This window comes from Budorcas taxicolor, chromosome 8 (assembly GCF_023091745.1).
Source record: "Budorcas taxicolor isolate Tak-1 chromosome 8, Takin1.1, whole genome shotgun sequence".
Classification (NCBI taxonomy): Eukaryota; Metazoa; Chordata; class Mammalia; order Artiodactyla; family Bovidae; genus Budorcas; species Budorcas taxicolor.
The window spans coordinates 79,203,663-79,221,676 of NC_068917.1; the positions used below are offsets into that span (position 1 = coordinate 79,203,663).

General features: G+C 43.4%; 1 protein-coding gene across 1 annotated transcript in view; it reads right to left on the bottom strand.

Annotated features, from left to right (window-relative positions):
• The window catches only part of FRMD3 (FERM domain containing 3), a 345,648-nt gene that overhangs the window by 109,658 nt on the left and 217,976 nt on the right, over positions 1-18,014 (bottom strand). The window contains exons 5-6 of the mRNA XM_052644654.1: positions 13,766-13,863; positions 7,685-7,808 (exon numbers count right to left, since the gene is read on the bottom strand). Coding sequence (XP_052500614.1) covers positions 7,685-7,808; positions 13,766-13,863 — 222 coding nt within the window. The remainder of the gene's footprint in view (positions 1-7,684; positions 7,809-13,765; positions 13,864-18,014) is intronic.

The window sequence follows — 18,014 nt, forward strand, 5'->3', positions numbered from 1 at the left end:
CTGTATAAGAAATGTTGATGGACTGGGTAACACATCATTTATCCCTGGCCAAGGAGCCTGGCAGGCTACAGTCCATAGGGTCGCAAGAGTTGGACATGACTTAGCGCTAACTTTCTTTCTTTCAAGGCTTTCTAGAAATGTCCCTGACTCTAAGCCACATAATATAAAGATTTAGCTCGACAGGAGGAGCATTTGATGCCAAACCATTCCATCTTCCCATTCCTAAGAAGAGTATTACACCAGAGAATGAAAATGGATTTGATAACCTACCAGAGAGAGGGAGAGGGGTGGCAGGGAGAGAGAGAAAGGTAAGGAGAAAGAGAATCAGGGGCAGGGTTAGGGAGGAGGAAGGTAGAGGGCGGGAGGAAAGGAGATTCTAGGCTTTGGGAATGAGAGCCTTGAGAACGGAAAGGATACAGGGCAAAGGGAAAGAGGGCTGACAGAGCAAAAGCACATTTTAAGGAAGACTGGAGTTGTAAAATAATCTGACATTTCCCCTCTTCCTTTTACAGAGTAAACATTCTTCACAAAACTGTATGAAATAGTTTCCTAAGAGGCCTCCTGTAAACTACTAATTGGAAGCACAGGTAGAGGGTACTTCCATAGCAGGGGACTTATTTCTGGAAAGCTAGACATTTTTGAAATTATAAATCCTTGCCAGGAAGCCAGGGCACATGATTTACACAGAATGTGAGTTCTGAGAAATAAAAAGAGATAACGAGCCTGTTTAAAATACACCCAGTGTCGTCATTACTTCCAGCACAAAACACACTGTGTTAGATCATTATGAGGATGGCTAATCCAGTCATTTTTATGCTCTTTAAGGCAAGGAATACACCATCAAACCACCTCACTGCCAATTGAGATTTCTGAATATTTAAAAGCTGATGACTTGTGACTGGAACTGATTCAAAAATCTTGGCTTCTAGTGAGAAACCTGATGAACTGGTATTGAGAGGATTAGCTGAGTAGAAACTCCAGGAAAAACTTCAGGGAAGCCTATCAGGGTTCCTGATAGTAAAATCTTTCTTATTCTTGATCTTCAACCCCCTCCAAGCACCCGCAGGGCTAATGGCAGAGGTCATCCCTCTCAACCCAGATGGTGGGATTAAAGCTGTGGAAAACGGAAACCAAGAGAGTAAAACATAACTGTCACATCCCCAGGGATTGTGGGGGCTTCCAATGTAGTGCTGGTGGTAAAGAACCAGCCTGCCAGCACAGGAGACATAAGAGACACGGGTTCAATCCCTGGGTTGGGAAGATCCCCTGGAAAAGGAAAGGCAACCCATTCCAGTATTCTTGCCTGGGAAATCCCATGGACAGGGGAGCATGGTGGGCTACAGTCCATGGAGTCACAAACAGTCAGACACAACAGCACATACACCCAGCAGGGATTATGGCAACGCCGTACTCCAGCCACCAGAAGGCTCTAGAAGGAGGAATATCCTATTTCTAAGCAATGATGCTAAAGCTGAAACTCCAGTAACTTTGGCCACCTCATGGGAAGAGTTGACTTATTGGAAAAGACTCTGATGCTGGGAGGGATTGGGGGAAGGAGGAGAAGGGGACAACAGAGGATGAGGTGGCTGGATGGCATCACCGACTCAATGGATGTGAGTCTGAGTGAACTCCAGGAGTTGGTGATGGACAGGGAGGCCTGGCGTGCTGCAATTCATGGGGTCGCAAAGAGTCGGACACAACTGAGTGACTGGACTGAACTGAACTGAAGCAGTCCTAGTACTCCAGTACTATTGCCTGGAAAATCCCATTGACAGAGGAGCCTGGTAGGCTACAGTCCATGGGGTCACAAAGAGTCAGACCCGACTGAGTGACTTCACAATCACAAGCAGTCCTATTGCTAGAATCTCATCTCTGCGTACCAAACTCAAAATCTATAAATCATGAGCTTGTTTCTTATACCAGATTTTAAAAACAAATATGGATCTTTTTGCCTTAAAATTATCTGCAGAGTCAGGATTTGTTGTTCAGTCGCACAGTCATGTCTGACTCTTTGTGACCCCATGGACTGCCGCACACCAGGCTTCACTGTCCTTCACCATCTCCTGGAGCTTGCTCAAACTCATGTCCATTGAGTCGGTGATGCCATCCAACCAGAGTCAGGACAATGAAGAAAAAATTGATTCTAGATCTGTCCTGAAAAGTCAGTGTTAGTCACTCAGTCGTGTCTGACACTTTGCAACCCCAGGGACTGTAGTCTGTCAGTCTGACACTTTGCAACCCTAGGGACTGTCCTCTGTCCATGGAATTCTCCAGGCAAGAATACTGGACTGGGTAGCCATTCCCTTCTCCAGGGGATCTTCCTGACCCAGGGATCGAACCCATGTCTCTGGCATTGCAGGCAGATTCTTTACCATTTAAGCCACCAGGGAAGTCAGATATTTAAAACAGGTCAGCTAACTAGAACCCATGGATCAAATCTGGTCCACAATCTGTTTTGTCAATAAAGTTTTAGTGAATCACCACTCACTCATTTACGTACTGTCTATGTCACTCTACAGAAGCAGAGTCGAGCGGATGCAATGGAGACCATACAGCCCAAAGAGCCAAACAAATTCATTAACTTCCCCTGATCTAAAAGAAGCATTTGCCTTCAGCAAGCTTTAGCACTGACGTATATTCGAAACTGTGAATGATACATACCTACATTCTCTAGTTCAGAGGACGTTAAGAGGCCCAAAGATGTCTTCACAAAAAATCTTTCTAAGTAAACCTCTGTCAGCTATATACCTACTAGAATGGCCAAAATCCAGAACACTGAAAACACCAAATGCTGGTAAAGATTGTGGAACAACAAGAACTCATCGCTGGTGGGAATGCAAAATGGTACAGCCAACTTGGAAGACTGTTTGGCAGTTCTTACAAAATTAAATATACTCTTACCATACAATCCAGCAATCATGCTTCCTGATATTTACCCAAAGGAGATGAAAGTTTATGCCCACACAAAAGCCTGATCATGGATGATTATAATAACTTTATTCATAATTTCCAAAACTTGAAAGCAACCATATGCTCTAGGTAAAAGGATAAATAAACTGTGGTACATACAACAGAATATTACTCAGCAGTAGAAAGAAGTGAGCTATCAATAGAAAGACAAGCAGGAATCGTAAGCACACACTGCTTAGTGAAAGAAGCTAATTTGAAAAGGCTGCACACTATAAGGTTTCCACTACATGACATTCTAGAAAGGCAAAACTATGGAGACAGGTAACAGATCAGTGGTTGCCAGAGGTTAGGGAGGGATGAATAAGGCAGAGCACAGAATATGTTCAGGGCAGTGAAAATTTTCTGTATGGTATTATAATAGTGGATATATGTTATTATACTGTTGTCCAAATTCACAGAATGTACAACCTCAAAGGTGAATCCTAAAGTATATGGACTGTGCATAATACCGACAAATCAATGTAGTTTCATCTATTATAACAAATGTACCATGCTGGTGGGGGGTGGACATAGGTATGGGGGAAGTTGTGCAAGCAGAGGGGCAGGGAATATAGAGGAAATCTGTATAATTTCCTCTTCTTAATTCTGATGTGAAACTAAAACTCTTCTAAAAAGTAAAGTCTATTAAAACAAAAACTCCATTAGTCAATGAGATTGTGAAGGCCATTAAGAGATGTGCTAGCTGTTTCCACGTCATACCTTCTGGACGCCTGATAGAACTGCACTTCCTGGCGGTTGTGTTCGGGCTTCCCTGGTGGCTCAGATGGTAAAGGATCCACCTGCAATGCAGGAGATTCGGGCTCGATCCCTGGGTTGGGAAGATCCTCAGGAGAAGGGAATGGCTACCCACGCCAGTATTCTTGCCTGGAGCACTCCATGGACAGATGAGCCTGGCGGGCTGTTGAGTGGGGCCAGGTGACTAGTTCCGGCACAGTGGATGAGCAGAAGTGACATGTATCACTTCCAAGCTAAAGCAGGGCTTTCCACAGCTCTCTTTTTCCTGGCAAATCCAAGCTCATGACTGCCCTAAGTGCCAATGGTGAACCAAGTCTCCCAGCTGACCTCTCGTGGGTGTACATCAGAGCAAGAAACAACCATTTCTTGTTCTAACCCACTGAGCTTTTAGGAGTTGTTTCCTCAGGAAAATCTAGCTGACCTTGACTGATACAGAGATGATCAATAATTGCAGCATTACATTTGCAAAACTACGTCTCCTCCCCTCTGTCAGGCAGTGACGTGGCACTTTTGAAGAGGCAAAGCTGACCCATGAACTTCATCCACAAGTCTCTTCAACATCTAAAAGAGTCTAAGCACTTAGTCCAAGCAGACCCTTACTGAAATCTTGGCCTTATATTTTCAAGCACCTCAAAATTCTGGAGTCTTTCTCTTTCTCTCTTTCTTCGCCCTTAAAGAACTCTCTTATTAAGGCCTGTCCATCAAGCCACCTTGGGTCCACCTTCAAGTGCTGTGCAGCCTCCTAAGAAGGAAAGTTTTTCCTCTCTGATTAATTTTCTCTCAAGAATCACAACTTTAGTCCTTCAACAGAGAGCATAGGAAGAGAATGATTCTAACCAAGTAAAAAGGGTGGAGAAGGTTGCGAACCCCCAGAGCTAGTACTGTTTATCTGGCAAATCATGGTCCTTTCGCTAGTGTCTGAGAGTCTCTTTTGCCGTCTCTTTTGTTTTCTTTCTTGATTTTTTCAGAAAACAGGTAGGAGTGGAACATTACTGGGAGGGCCCTTCAAACCCCAACAAAGGCCAACTAGAAACCTTTCAGGAAGTTTCCATAACAATAGATCATTGATCATGCTTTATCCCTTTGTTGTGTGGGAGGGTTACAGGTGTTGTGATAACCATGGAGAGTAAGATAGTAACACCTTGGTGCAGCCTCACCAAGTCACAGATGGGTCTCTACCATCTATGACTCTTTCCCGGCACTCTCAGGTTTGCAGAGCAGTCCAGCCAAAGGTCCACTTCCCACACAAGAAGATCAATACTTTCATGACCTCTGCACAAAGGGCTTGCTGATCCCCAGGGTCACCTCCAGTCTCTGCAGCAAGTTTCCAGCCAATTCTAGAAAGCCCCTTCTCTTCTACCTTATCAGCTTGGCTGCTCTTATCTTCTCATCAAACCTGAAATCTCTCTCTGCTGCACCGATGCAGAAGCAAACATATCTCTACTTAAGGAGGAAAAGGAGCAAAGACATACAGGAAAATATCCTCTGAATCTCTCTTTGCAGTATCACACAATTTCTGGCTGTTTCATCCTCCACACATACAACATTGACCTCTTCACAAGGGCCTTCTGGGCATTACAAACGTGTCGCAACACAGCAAAGCAGTGTTGGCCAAGCCATGGCATTTACTTCTGGGATCTACAAACCATGGCTGACTGCTGACGCCCTATATTCTCTAGATGCATGATGACTACTTTCAGGGTTATCAACAAATTCAGGAGCTGGCACAAGGTCCAATCTACGGCTTTCAGATTACAAAAAGCAATCTGGAATCTTCTTTGATCCACTCATTTACTCATGAAACTCAGTAGGTCACCAAGTCTTGCTTCAATGTCTCTCAAGAACCTCTTTAGTTTTTTCTACTCCTATTCTTGTGAGGTCCCCAGCATGTGTCCTGGATGACAGAACTAACTGGTTCTCCTACCACAGTCTCCACCCTCACCATGGTGATCACTGCGGAACATCAGCATGACTACCAGGTTGCCTTATGGCTGCTCAGCCCAGGGGATAAGAGCATGGTTGTTAGTGTTAGGTAAGAACAAGGTTCAAGTCCAGACTCTGCTGCTAACAAGTCCTACACTCCAGGCTGTGCTTTTTTCACCTCAGATGGGGAACAACAGTGGAAACTACCTCGTAGAGTTTGGGAAGACTGAGTGGGGTGATGTATATTAGGCGCTTAGCACAGTATTGTGGCATCCAGTAAGAGCTCAACAAACATTTATTATCATATGATCCAAGCATCTGAGGCCCTGCAAATTATGTTCAGAGCAGACTGTTCCACCTCCTTTCACTATTAAGCTACACAGTGGCTGTGACTCCTTCATCCCAAGGGTCTCACCCTGTGCTGCTCACATGCTGCTGGTCCACAGCCCTCATGGCAACTTTGTGCTCAGTTGTTCCAGTTGCGCTGGACTCCTTGTGACCCCATGGACTGCAGCCTGCTAGGCTCCTCTGTCCATGGGATTCTTCAGGTGAGGATACTGAAGTGAGGAGCCACGCCCTCACAGGATCTTCCTGACCTAGGCATCAAACTCGTGGAATCTCGTGCATCTTCTGTATCACAGGCAGATTCTTTTCCACCGAGCCTCCCGGGAAGCCCCATGGCAACATCAGGACTTTACTTTTACCTCCAGCTTGCTAGTCCCCGCAAGGAGAAAGAGTAGGCAGACTGTCATATTTTCAACAAAACTTTCATTAGGAGACGGTACCCTAAGATTACTCCCGGAAAAGGTACATTAGTTTCTGAAATGGGTACAACTTCTTGGTGTCTAATCATCTTTATCTCGTAAGTGCAAAGGTCTTACTAAAGCAGAATCATGCTGCCACCTTTAAGGCCCACATGTACAGTCTTCTCAGACTCACCAGAAGGGGGAGTGCCTGCATAAAGCAGGATCTCGGCACTCCCTCTCAAGGGGACAGTTATTTGTTCCAGGGCTCATAATCCAATGACTTTAGTTACACACACACACACACACACACACACACACATATATATATATATATAATTACCAGGATCCCAGAAAGTGGAAGCATCTCATCACTTGTAGTTCTTCATCCATACTTGTCATATCACAGCCCATGCTTGCTATTATTATCAAAATGAATTCCCTGTGATTTGCAGGAATCGAAGTTCTAGTTACAGACTAGAATACCTGAGTTACCTGGATTCCAAACTGGTGATGATTCCTATCCATGCTTCATTCCTACCTGTTAGCATATGCATAGTAGAAGTACCACAATACTCAAAAGCCTGGAGCTAGGCCGCCTGGATTCAAATCCTGCCTCTATCACTTGCTAGCTGTGTGATCTTCGGTAAAATGTTTAATCTCTCTGCACTTCAGTTCCCTCAACTGTAAAATGGAAGAACCATGGCACCTAATTCCTGGACTACTGCAAAGATTAAACGAATCAATATGCACAAGTACTTAGAATAGTGTCTGATACACAGTGAATAAATACTGTATGTGATTTTGCTCCTTTTAATGGTACTACTCTGTAGTTAACAATCATCCTAGAACCTCACAGACGAGGCAAAGAGAAGCAGACACTGAATCTGTTATCTTGAAAGCATCTCAGTAAAGGAAACTTTGCCAATGGATTCTATTTTATTAATTCTTGGGGGTCAAAATTTCTGTAAAGACCACTGGACAGGGGAGAGGCAATGCAAAGTTCAAAACAGAAAGAATTACTTAATTATCCTAGATTTCACTTTCAGAAACTCAGGGTAGTCAAAACCGATAAGAAAATATATGGCTCTAATAATTGCTGATGGTTCATAAACAGCTACCCAGGGGACCCCACATCATTGAGACTGTCACTGATGGGGGACCTTGCCAGTGCCCAGAAATATTGCCCTGCCACCTGAAACAGTCTGCCCCCATATTACAAATATTTTTAGTTCACGACACGATTTCCACATTCCCTGTAGTATGAATACTTTCTCACCTCTATCATTCCTACAAATGTCTACCACTATTACCTGAGTTCATTTTTATGGATTTCCATTATTTTTCTTTCCAGCTTCTGAGACTGCTTGGGGAAAATCTCAAATTCACTGATGTAATTCTCAGGATGCTCATCAGGATCATAATCACCAAGCTCAGCTGTAACCAATAAAAAATAAACAGAAAGATTAAAAACAACAAAAACAGGGTATACATGGAATGGCTCCTGCCACCCAAAAGAAGAGAGAGGAAGAAGCTCATGAAATAAAATGTGTTTGTCTCTATGGAAAGACTACAGCCTGAGTGTCTAGAAGGTCATATTCTAGTTTAGATTTAGCTGTGTGATCTCGGACACTTGCTGAATGAACTCTCTGAGTCTCATTTTCTTCAACTATACATAAAAGAATTTATGTATATATATAAAGAATTCAAATCGTTGTTTCTCAGTGGGGCACTATTGGCATTTGGGGAAATAAACAATTCTTTATTGTTTCAGACCTTCCAAGGTATGGTAAGACATTGAGCACTCCCACCCTTCAGGTTCTAGGTGGTGGTAGCACACCCACTATTGTGAAATGCCTCACAATATTTTCCAGTGTTCCCCATGATAGGAGTGTTACCACCTCTATTTGGAACCCACTGAGTGTTCCTCCAGCCTCCTTTCACAGTTCATCTTCTCTGAGTCGAAGAGCTCCCTGACTGGAGCTGTTTACTCTGAGATTTGTGCAGGTGTGGCCCTTTCAATGAAAAAAATCAAAACATAAAGGACCCAAGAGGATTTATTTATTTAAAAATAAATGGATTGCTCTTCAAATTAAAGAATGTGTGTCTAAGTATGGCTGCGCATCCCAGATTAAGGTTGCTGGGTTCTAATACAGGGTTCCTGCAGAGGGTCTCTAGGGGTAAAAAGAAATGCCTGCACATTTCTGAGCCCCCAGAAGGTCTATGAGAAGATGGACTAAGGATGAGCATTGACCACAGCCTGAAGCAGCAAAGGGGCTGTTCTTGCGATGGGAATACATTCTACTGACTCCACAAGCTTTCTAAGAAAAATGAGCCAGAAGGGGCAAGTATCTCAGGCAGAAATAGCCCAGGAAAGTAAATTAAAGGTGGTGGGAAAACTGTACTGGAGGAACTTTATCATCAACATGACTTTGAAGTAGATAGAAATCAATATGCCTTGAGCACATCTGCAAAATCACATCCAACTCTGTAATTTGCATATACTGTCCCTGTACTGTTGAATCATCTAATGATGGTAAAAGGACAAAACTGAGAGGAAAGCAAAGCTCTTTAAAGCTTCTCAACAGAGTTGAAATTACAGTACAACCTAAATGTACACTACATGAGGAAGGACTTTCAAAATAAGATCCCAAATGTCATCAGCCACAGAGGGGAAATTAATTTGATCATATCAATATTAAAATATTTCACTAATATAGTCAAAATCACAAGTTGAAATAACATATTTGCAAAATAGAAATCTGATAAAGGCTAATATCTAGAATAAAGAAAAAGAAATTCCTAAAATCTATAAGTAAATGGGGAGGAACTCCAGTACGAAAAGGTGAAGGAATGTCAACAGCCAATTCACAGAAGGGGAAACCCAAAGAGCTCATGTATGGAGAGTTGCTCAAACTCATCAGTGCTAAGGGCTATGCAAACCAAAACTTGAAGATGTCACTTTATACCTATTAGATTAACAAAAAGTTTAGTAAGTCGGATGATTCTATGTGTTGACAGGAACGTGAAGAAATAGAAGTGCTTATGACATATTTGAAGATTCTTGATGCATGCAGCTCTTCTAGAGGGCAAGCTAAGAGTATTTTGTCTAATCTTACAACCCAGCAAGCCCATTTCTGGACATATATTCTAGAAAAACTCTAGGTGCAACAAAAGATATGGGGCAACTTGGGTGTTCGTTACTGCTGGGAACAGTAAATAGCACAAGGGCAATGTACCCCACTGGACTCTCTGCAGCAATTAAAAGCAACAAAATAGAACTATACCCAGAAATGTGAGTAGATTCCCCAAACAGTGTTCTGAGCATAAAAAGGAAGGATTAAATATAGCCCCATTTAATTTATGAAACTGAAGAATATATACACACAAAACAATACTAATCATTTTATAAGGATGTATGTCAAGTCAATGATATACAAGAATCCAGCTGTTGCCTTTAGGAATGAAAATAAAGAATAATGAAAAAAAGGAAACTCAACCAATAGGTGGGCCAATGGGACCAGGGATGAAAGTGAGCCACCAACTAGTGATTAACTCAATCTAATCTTCAAAAAAAAAAAAAAAAACCCACACATAACACACCAACACATACAAACACACACACATACACATGACCCCTGTGAGCTGGATACAGACCCCAAAATTTAGGAAATGGTATAACTCAGAGCCTACTTTTCCATAGGGAATGGATCACTGATAGTAAATTATGCCACATCCCATGCAAATGTCAGCTTGCACAGTGCTTAGCACTGTTTGTGCTTATGTTGTTTTGTGTTGCGTTTGTATTGATCATGGTGGGTACTTCTCCTTTCAGAAAAACTTGTGAGATACAATGGCCTTGAACTGCCAAACACAGCAAATAAGTAGCCTGGCAAATGCCAGCAAACTAAGAGAAGGAACACCATGGAACCTGCACAGGGTTGCTGACAAGGTAAATGTCAACATCTGCCCCACCACTTGCCCTGCTTTCTTGTTCTTTGAAGCTTATCTTTAACTTTGACTTCACCTGAAGCAAAAGCTTATGAATGATTAAGCTCATTTAAAATTCTGTTTTCCATCCCAAGAGGAGTTGGGTAAGCAGCATGTGATTCTCTCCTGCACATGGTATTGAGGGCAAAGTTACAGCAAATAACATATAGCACATGGGCCGGCATGTGAGAATGTAAAATTAAATCAAAATAAAAGAGAATTTAATTGTCAGCAAAATCCTAAGAGCTGAAGTCAAATGATGAGTGTGGTCAGATGATGGCAAAATCAGTATTGACTGTAAAGGGCCCACATGGCAGCGGCATTTCCCTTCTTTGGGGAGAGTTTGTTGCAAAAGAATTTGAGATACAAGACATTACAGCTCCAGGGTCGACTTCTGCAGAAGACTTCCCTCACCACACTTGCTTGAAGAGGGGCCTCATGGGATCACAGTGGGGACCCCCTGCATCCCTCCATGTAGACACTGAGACACCATCAAAACTTCCTGTTTACCTGTCTGCCCCAACCCCCCAAAGGGACTTCACATAACAATGCCTGCCACCTAGGAGTGTCTAATAAATGTTTGGAGAACACATGGATGAGGGAGTAAACCAACCACTCTTTCCCAGGTACAGAGATAGAGCATTCTCTGGTGCAATTTATGCAAGTGCCCTGGTTCAATTAACATAGTGGAGAATTTACTATGTGCCAGACACAGGGGTACTGCAGTGAAAGAGACTCCCAGAGTCCCTCTCCCGTGCAATTTAGATTCTACATAAGAAGCAATGCATAATAAGCCCCCAACCAACTTAACAAGATAATTTCAGATATGAGTGCTTATTAAAAGACAACAAAACAGAGACACTAAAAAGAATAATGCGCAGAGAGAGGCTCCTTTAATAGTCCAGCAGACTTCTCAGAGGAAGTGACATCTAACAGAGTTCTGAATAGCTAGAAGGAGCCACAGACCCACAGGGATTGGATATACCAGGAGTAGGAGATAATATCAGTAATCCTGACATGTTACTGTTTTGCAGAAGGAACAGGAAAATGTGTACCAAGAAAGGCCAAAAATAGATCCCTAGGGCTTTGTGTGTTTGTTTTGCAATTTTCATTATGAAAGCAATGCAAAGCATGCATTGAAAATACTCACATTCAGTGCGTACAGGTAGCAAAACTCTGGGTGGCTGCCTGTTTTATATACTCAGAACATTCTGGAAGCTTAAAACATGCTCCTTCAAAGAATGTTAGCAAACAAGATGCCAATAAAAAGTCACATGTCCTCAGCTTTCTAATCCTTTACCCCACATTTCCTATCACTCTGAAAGCATAAGCAGTTCTGACAAAGCAGATCTTTATCTGCATTTGCAATGATCTCCAAGGCTGCTGTAATAACTCTCCCAACCACAGAGAGTTTTATGAATCCAGCTTTTACTGGATTTGCTACAAATGGCCCGTGGACACCACTGCGTTTTAGAGCTAAAAGGCTTCTTTGAGGTCTGCCAGTCCATTTCCAACTCTACTCTCCAGACAGCATCTGTGAGTGTGGCCAGTGATAATAGCAACGAGGGATGAAATGGGACCCTGATCATCTGGATGGGGGCTTTGTGGTTTTATCTCAAACAGAAAACAGGATGGAGAGTTTCCCATTACAGATCTATATTGAGCTTGCCCTTGGAGAATTGACCATGATTCACTAATGCTTAAATGCGTTCTGAAACGCTCATAGGCTAGTCTGCTGCTCAGATTAGTATTGATTTGATTTTCCTTTATGGAAGACAGTGCACCCTAACCAGGAACTTGCAGCCTTCACAGGAAAAAAGAACCATGAGGTTCGAACATTCTTTAGCTCTGTATGAGAGGCAGCTTTCAGAAGCACACACTCCACCTTGGAGTAGATGGAAGGACTAAATCTCATCAGGGCATCACTGTCATCTTGATTTTTAACTTGAATATCTCCAAGGGTTTTAACAAAACCTGCTGAGCAGCACTATGTTGCTCCCAGAGGAAGGGGAAAAGCAACACAGATAGACTTCAGATTTCTCAAAGAGTGCACACACCCAGAAACAGGGTCCTAGGAAGCATTTCACAGCACAGAGCATCCCCTGGGGACAGTGGTGAGTGACAGTGAAACCCCAGGAGAATGATGGGGGTTTCTCTTAAGCTGTGAATGAAGCCTGGAATTGTGAGCAGACAGGTGACTGTCATGAACCACTTATGACCCCATCATAAGCTCCTTCATTATTTCAGATCCTTTATAAGGGTGACATGCTCACTTGGTAATCTCTCTCTCACCCTGTTCCCTCCTTCCTTCTTTCCCTCCCTTCCTCTCTCTCTCTCCATCCCTCCTCTCTTCTCCTAATTCCCTTCTCCACCCTCCCCTTTTCTCATAAATGTGTCATCAGCATCCAAGCTACAAATGGCTAGAACACCTGAGTCCCTCCAAACAGGCCCAGCTGCCTCCCAGCAAGCCCAGGAGAACAGAACATCTGAGTCATTCTCCACTTGTGTCCTGAGCCCTTCCCCATGGCAATGCATTGCCTTGGGTCCTGGAGACTGCTTTCCCTCCAACAACTTTTTCTTATAGGTAGAAACATATGAAAACCAACCTTGGGCCCTAAGCATTTGCCACTTCCCACTAAGTGTTTGTCACTTCCCTCGGGGGCCTATTCAACCCTGAGACTTAGGTCTCATGAAATCATGCAGCAGTGAAGAAGGTATGAGCACCTCTTTCAATATGTGAAGAAATTAAAGCTTAAAGAGTTTAAATCACTTGTCTGTAGTGAAATAACCAGGAAATGGGAATTCAGGCTCAAACTGGGAAATGACAGACTGTGAGCCTGGGGTTCTCCTCACCACGCTATGTGACTGTTGTAAAGGTGAAGAATTAGATATGGTACATACATATATACACATATTACACATGTGGATATACCTGTACACATACTACCTGTATAGACATTTCATCAAGGCATTCATCAAAGGTTTGAAATGACACCTGTTTGACACCTGCCTTCCTGGACACAGATCGCCCGCTCAATATACCCAGCACGCCCCACACTTGGTGTTTGGAGCTCAGGGCATAGAAGATCCCATAATCCTTCAGAGCTTCTTATAAGGTCATACATTCCGTCCCCTTCGAAACAGAGACTCTGAGCTCTCCCTTGGGGCCTTGAGGACTCTGTTCATGCGGAGGCCCCTGGGACCACAACAGCCCATCATCCACCAGGACCCCAGGGGCTTGGGAGGTAATGAGGGGGGCTCCACTGCTGACCACCCAGCCCTGACTGACCTCCAACCGTGGCACAGACAGGATGAGCACAGGCTGGGGAGGAGAGAGGCTCTGAACAGCCGAAGCTCTGCTGTCCCATACAACAGTGGGGATCGGCAGCTGGACCCACACTTACCTTGAACGATACAGGCACCCAGGTAGGCAGCATCTGAAAAGGAGCAGAGCAGTCGACCATGGAAAATATCTCTTTTAATTTGCAGGTACAAAAGGTACCTGCAATGAAAAAGGAGAAAGAGTTGCCATAAGTTTTGGCTGAGGCCTGCAAGCAGCAGGCGGATTGTTTACGTTTCATCCATCTGGGTCACCAGAACCCTACCTGCGCTGCTTGGAGGGCAAGCAGAGGAAAACTGGGAGGGGCCCCCAGAGTTCAGAAAACTTGAAGTGTCTGCAGCCACTTCCAAGAGAGACGCGGAGGACAGAGGAGAACCACGGGGCCTAGCAGCCACCATCCCTGGGAGAAAAGTCCCACACAATGACAACCGCAGCTGCCCTCACCCCCACCAGCACCTCAGGTATAGGCTGCCTGAGCTCTTGGTGGGATGAGGAGTCAAGAAACACACTCAGTCTTATGGAGACTAGTCCCAGTCAATCAACCTCAAAAAGACGTGGTTACAAGGCCAGGAAGCCAGCTTATTCTCAGTGAGAGCTGTCATCTGTTTAGTATCCTCTCCTGCCATCTTCTCCAGGTCAGACAAACCTGATTCTGAGTGACAAGGGCAGGGGTGAGGGGTCGAGGAGCAGAGGACAGAGGGTGCCAGCTCCTGTGGAAGGGTCAGCATGGTGCAGCTCCAGCATCGCAAAGACTCATTGAGAGGTAAAATCCTTTGAATGTTAATGTTGCAGCAAACTCTATTTTTGAAATCACTGTAGCGCCAAACAAAAAAAATATGCCTGGCCTGATTCAGCTGGGGATGGGTGAGGGGCGGGGTGTCAGCTTGTCACTCCTAGCTCAGGTCATCTCACTGCTGTCCCCTCTGTTCCTCCACACCAATCATGCCCTCTTCAGATCTCCTCCTATTTCTTAGCTGGATTGATTCTTTCACTGAAGGGTCAGGCCTAGGGTCCTTATCTCTAACTAAAGTAACTTTATAGACATGTGCAGATTCTTTCTGCTTATTTTACAGTTTAAGTCGCAGAGACCAATCTTTTTCTTTTTTTTCCCCCAGGTTCCTGAGGCCAGGTGGGGGCAGTACCCCATCAGTTCCAGTCACTACCTCCAGAGCTCAAATAATCTCAGTTTTTACTCCTTGCCATGTGTTTTGGGTGCTGCCACCCCCAGAGCCCTGGGATATGCAATTTCTGGACACTGGTTCCCTGAAAGCGCACTAGATTCCCTGAAGAGTTCAGTGGCTCCCTGGTGGTTCTTCTGATGAATCTATCTCACACTTGCTTTAGGCTGAGACAATGCTAGGCACTGGGGACACAGTGGAGCTCAAATGACACTCTCTGTCCCCAGCTTTCTATGGAATTTTGTGCAGGACATAAAGGTAGTCCCTAATAAATTTCCTGTCTGGGTTAGTGTGCATTTTGGCAAAGGACCCATTTTGTCAAGGACCCAGAGTATCTCCATAAACTGACACCTTTTACACTTTAGTGAGCTTGTGAATTACCCAGAGATCCTGTTAGAATGTGGATTCTGGTTCAGTAGGTCTGGCTGAGGCCCAAGAGTCCAGATTTCTAATAAGCTCCCCTGTGATGCTGAGCTGCAGGTGTATGGCCCTCACTTGAGTAAAAAAAGTTCTAAACCAGAGAGTCTCAGCCTGACTGCACATCAGAATTACATGGGGGAGCTTTTAGACAATACCAACATGGATCCTACTCAGACCTAATTAAATCAGAATCTTGTTCCTCACCAAAATGTGTACATGAGTTTTCATAGGCACATTCTTCATCATAGCGAAGCTGAATGCCCATCAACTGATGAAAGGATAAAGAAAAGTGGTATATCCATACAATGGAATATTATTGAGCCATAAAAGGAAGGGAGTACCTACTGATTTCTGCTACAACAGGGATGAAACTTGGAAACATTAAGCTAAGTGAAAAGTCAGACATAAAAGGTGTATGGACCACATATTGTATGATTCCATTTGTATAAAATTTTCACAATAGACCAATCTACAGAGACAGAAATGCAGCTTCATAACTGCCAGCGGCCGAGGGGAGGGGAGAATGGGAAGGACCGCTTGAGTACTTGGGTTGCTGCTGGGGTGATAAAAATGTTCTGGAAGGGGATCACAATGATGGTGACACAACTCTGGGAACATACCAAACCCCCTGAACTGTATGCTCTAATGTCTACCTAAGGGAACTAATACTTTTGAAAATCCACTACTTTTGCAGTAGTGGTTCTTGGAGGAGGGCATGGCAACCCACTCCAGTATTCTTGCCTAGAGAATCCCCATGGACAGAGGACCTGGTGGGCTGTAGTCCATGGGGTTGCAAAGAGCTGGACATGACTGAGTCACTAAGCACAGCACAGCACAAGTTCAAGTTCAAGTTCAGTCGCTCAGTCGTGTCCGACTCTTTGCGACCCCATGAATCGCAGCACGCCAGGCCTCCCTGTCCATCACCAACTCCCGGAGTTCACTCAGACTCGCGTCCATCGAGTCAATGATGCCATCCAGCCATCTCATCCTCTGTCATTCCCTTCTCCTCCTGCCCCCAATCTCTCCCAGCATCAGAGTCTTTTCCAATGAGTCAACTCCTCACATGAGGTGGCCAAAGTACTGGAGCTCCAGCTTCAGCATCATTTCCTCCAAAGAAATCCCAGGGCTGATCTCCTTGCAGTCCAAGGGACTCTCAAGAGTCTTCTCCAATACCGCAGTTCAAAAGCATCAATTTGTCGCTCAGCTTTCTTCACAGTCCAACTCTCACATCCATACATGACCACTGGAAAAACCATAGCCTTGACTAGATGGACCTTTGTTGGCAAAGTAATGTCTCTGCTTTTGAATATGCTGTTTAGGTTGGTCATAAATTTTCGTGGTTCTTAAATTTTAACATGCTTTACAATTACCTGCAAAGTCACTTCAGTTGTGTCTGACTCTTTGAGACCCTGTGGACCATAGCTTGCCAAGCTCCTCTGTCCATGGGATTCTCCATGTAAGAACACTGGACTGGGTTTCCATTTCCTTCTCTAACAATTACCTGGAGTGCTTATGAAAATACAGATTGCAGGACCCCATCCCAGGCCTGGGGCAGAGACCAAGTTTCCAGGTGACGCTGTTGCTGTTAATCCAGTGACCTGACTTTGAGGACCAAGGCCCTTGTCTATTCAGAATACCAGGGTCATACAAATACTTGAGATGATGAAATCTTTCTTAAAGATTTTAAACTACCAGGCTGAATGCCATCAAGTTTCTTTGCTACATGCTGAATGTATGCATTAAACAAAGAGCATTCCTTTCCACGTTTTGGTGAGTTTAGCAGTGAAAAATGGTTTCAAATAAATATTCACTCATAAATGAGAGGTTTTGGTTCTGATCCCATAACTCAGATATTGAGTCTGATGAAAGCTTCCTGAGAAAGAAAATCAGCTTTCACAACAGGTGAGATTGGGTCCTTGCTCAAATTAGCAAACTCTAGAAATAATCATGGATTATTATGGGTTCCACATAATCCACTGAGCCTTGCAAATGGCTTCAGGTTCAGATACTCATTTTTTAATGTAACAGTCACCACAAAACAACAATAATAACGCATTTACATTTAGTCTCACCCCTCCCTGAATGAAAGAATTAAGCAATGAAAACACAAGAGGATTGGGGCCACACATTATTATGTCACCATTAATGATATACTTCTCCGTCTAATATGAATTTAAAGATGGCTCTTACCAAAAAATTTTAAAGCAATATGCTTTTATTACATTCAATTGTATATAGCATTTACTTAAGCCCTAGAAATCCAAAAAATTGTAAAGTGATTATGTAAATGGAGAGATAAAAAGGTTAGAAAATTATTTCAAATGTCCTTCTTGGTGAAGTATTCTTGTTGTTTTGCTCTTTTAAAACTGCTTCTCTTTCTCAGTGTTTATTTACACCTAAGCCTGGTCATAAATGTTATCTTAGCTTCTCATTTATTAAATTCTTCTTAAATTTTACATTAACTTATGATAAAATAACTTATCAAACAAGAAAAACTAAACTCTTTCAAGATGATAGGGTTTAAACATAAGTATCTGAGTCATTCCACAGTTTGCAGATTCCTTTCAAATTCTAAGGACAGTGTTAACTCAGAAAAGCCCATTTCTACCTGTGCAAGGACACAGTATTATCTTAATTTCCATCAGAGACATAAAAATATTCCACTATTAATACCTGAGCTATTCAGACAAAAGTAGGAAAATGCTAGCAAATTTA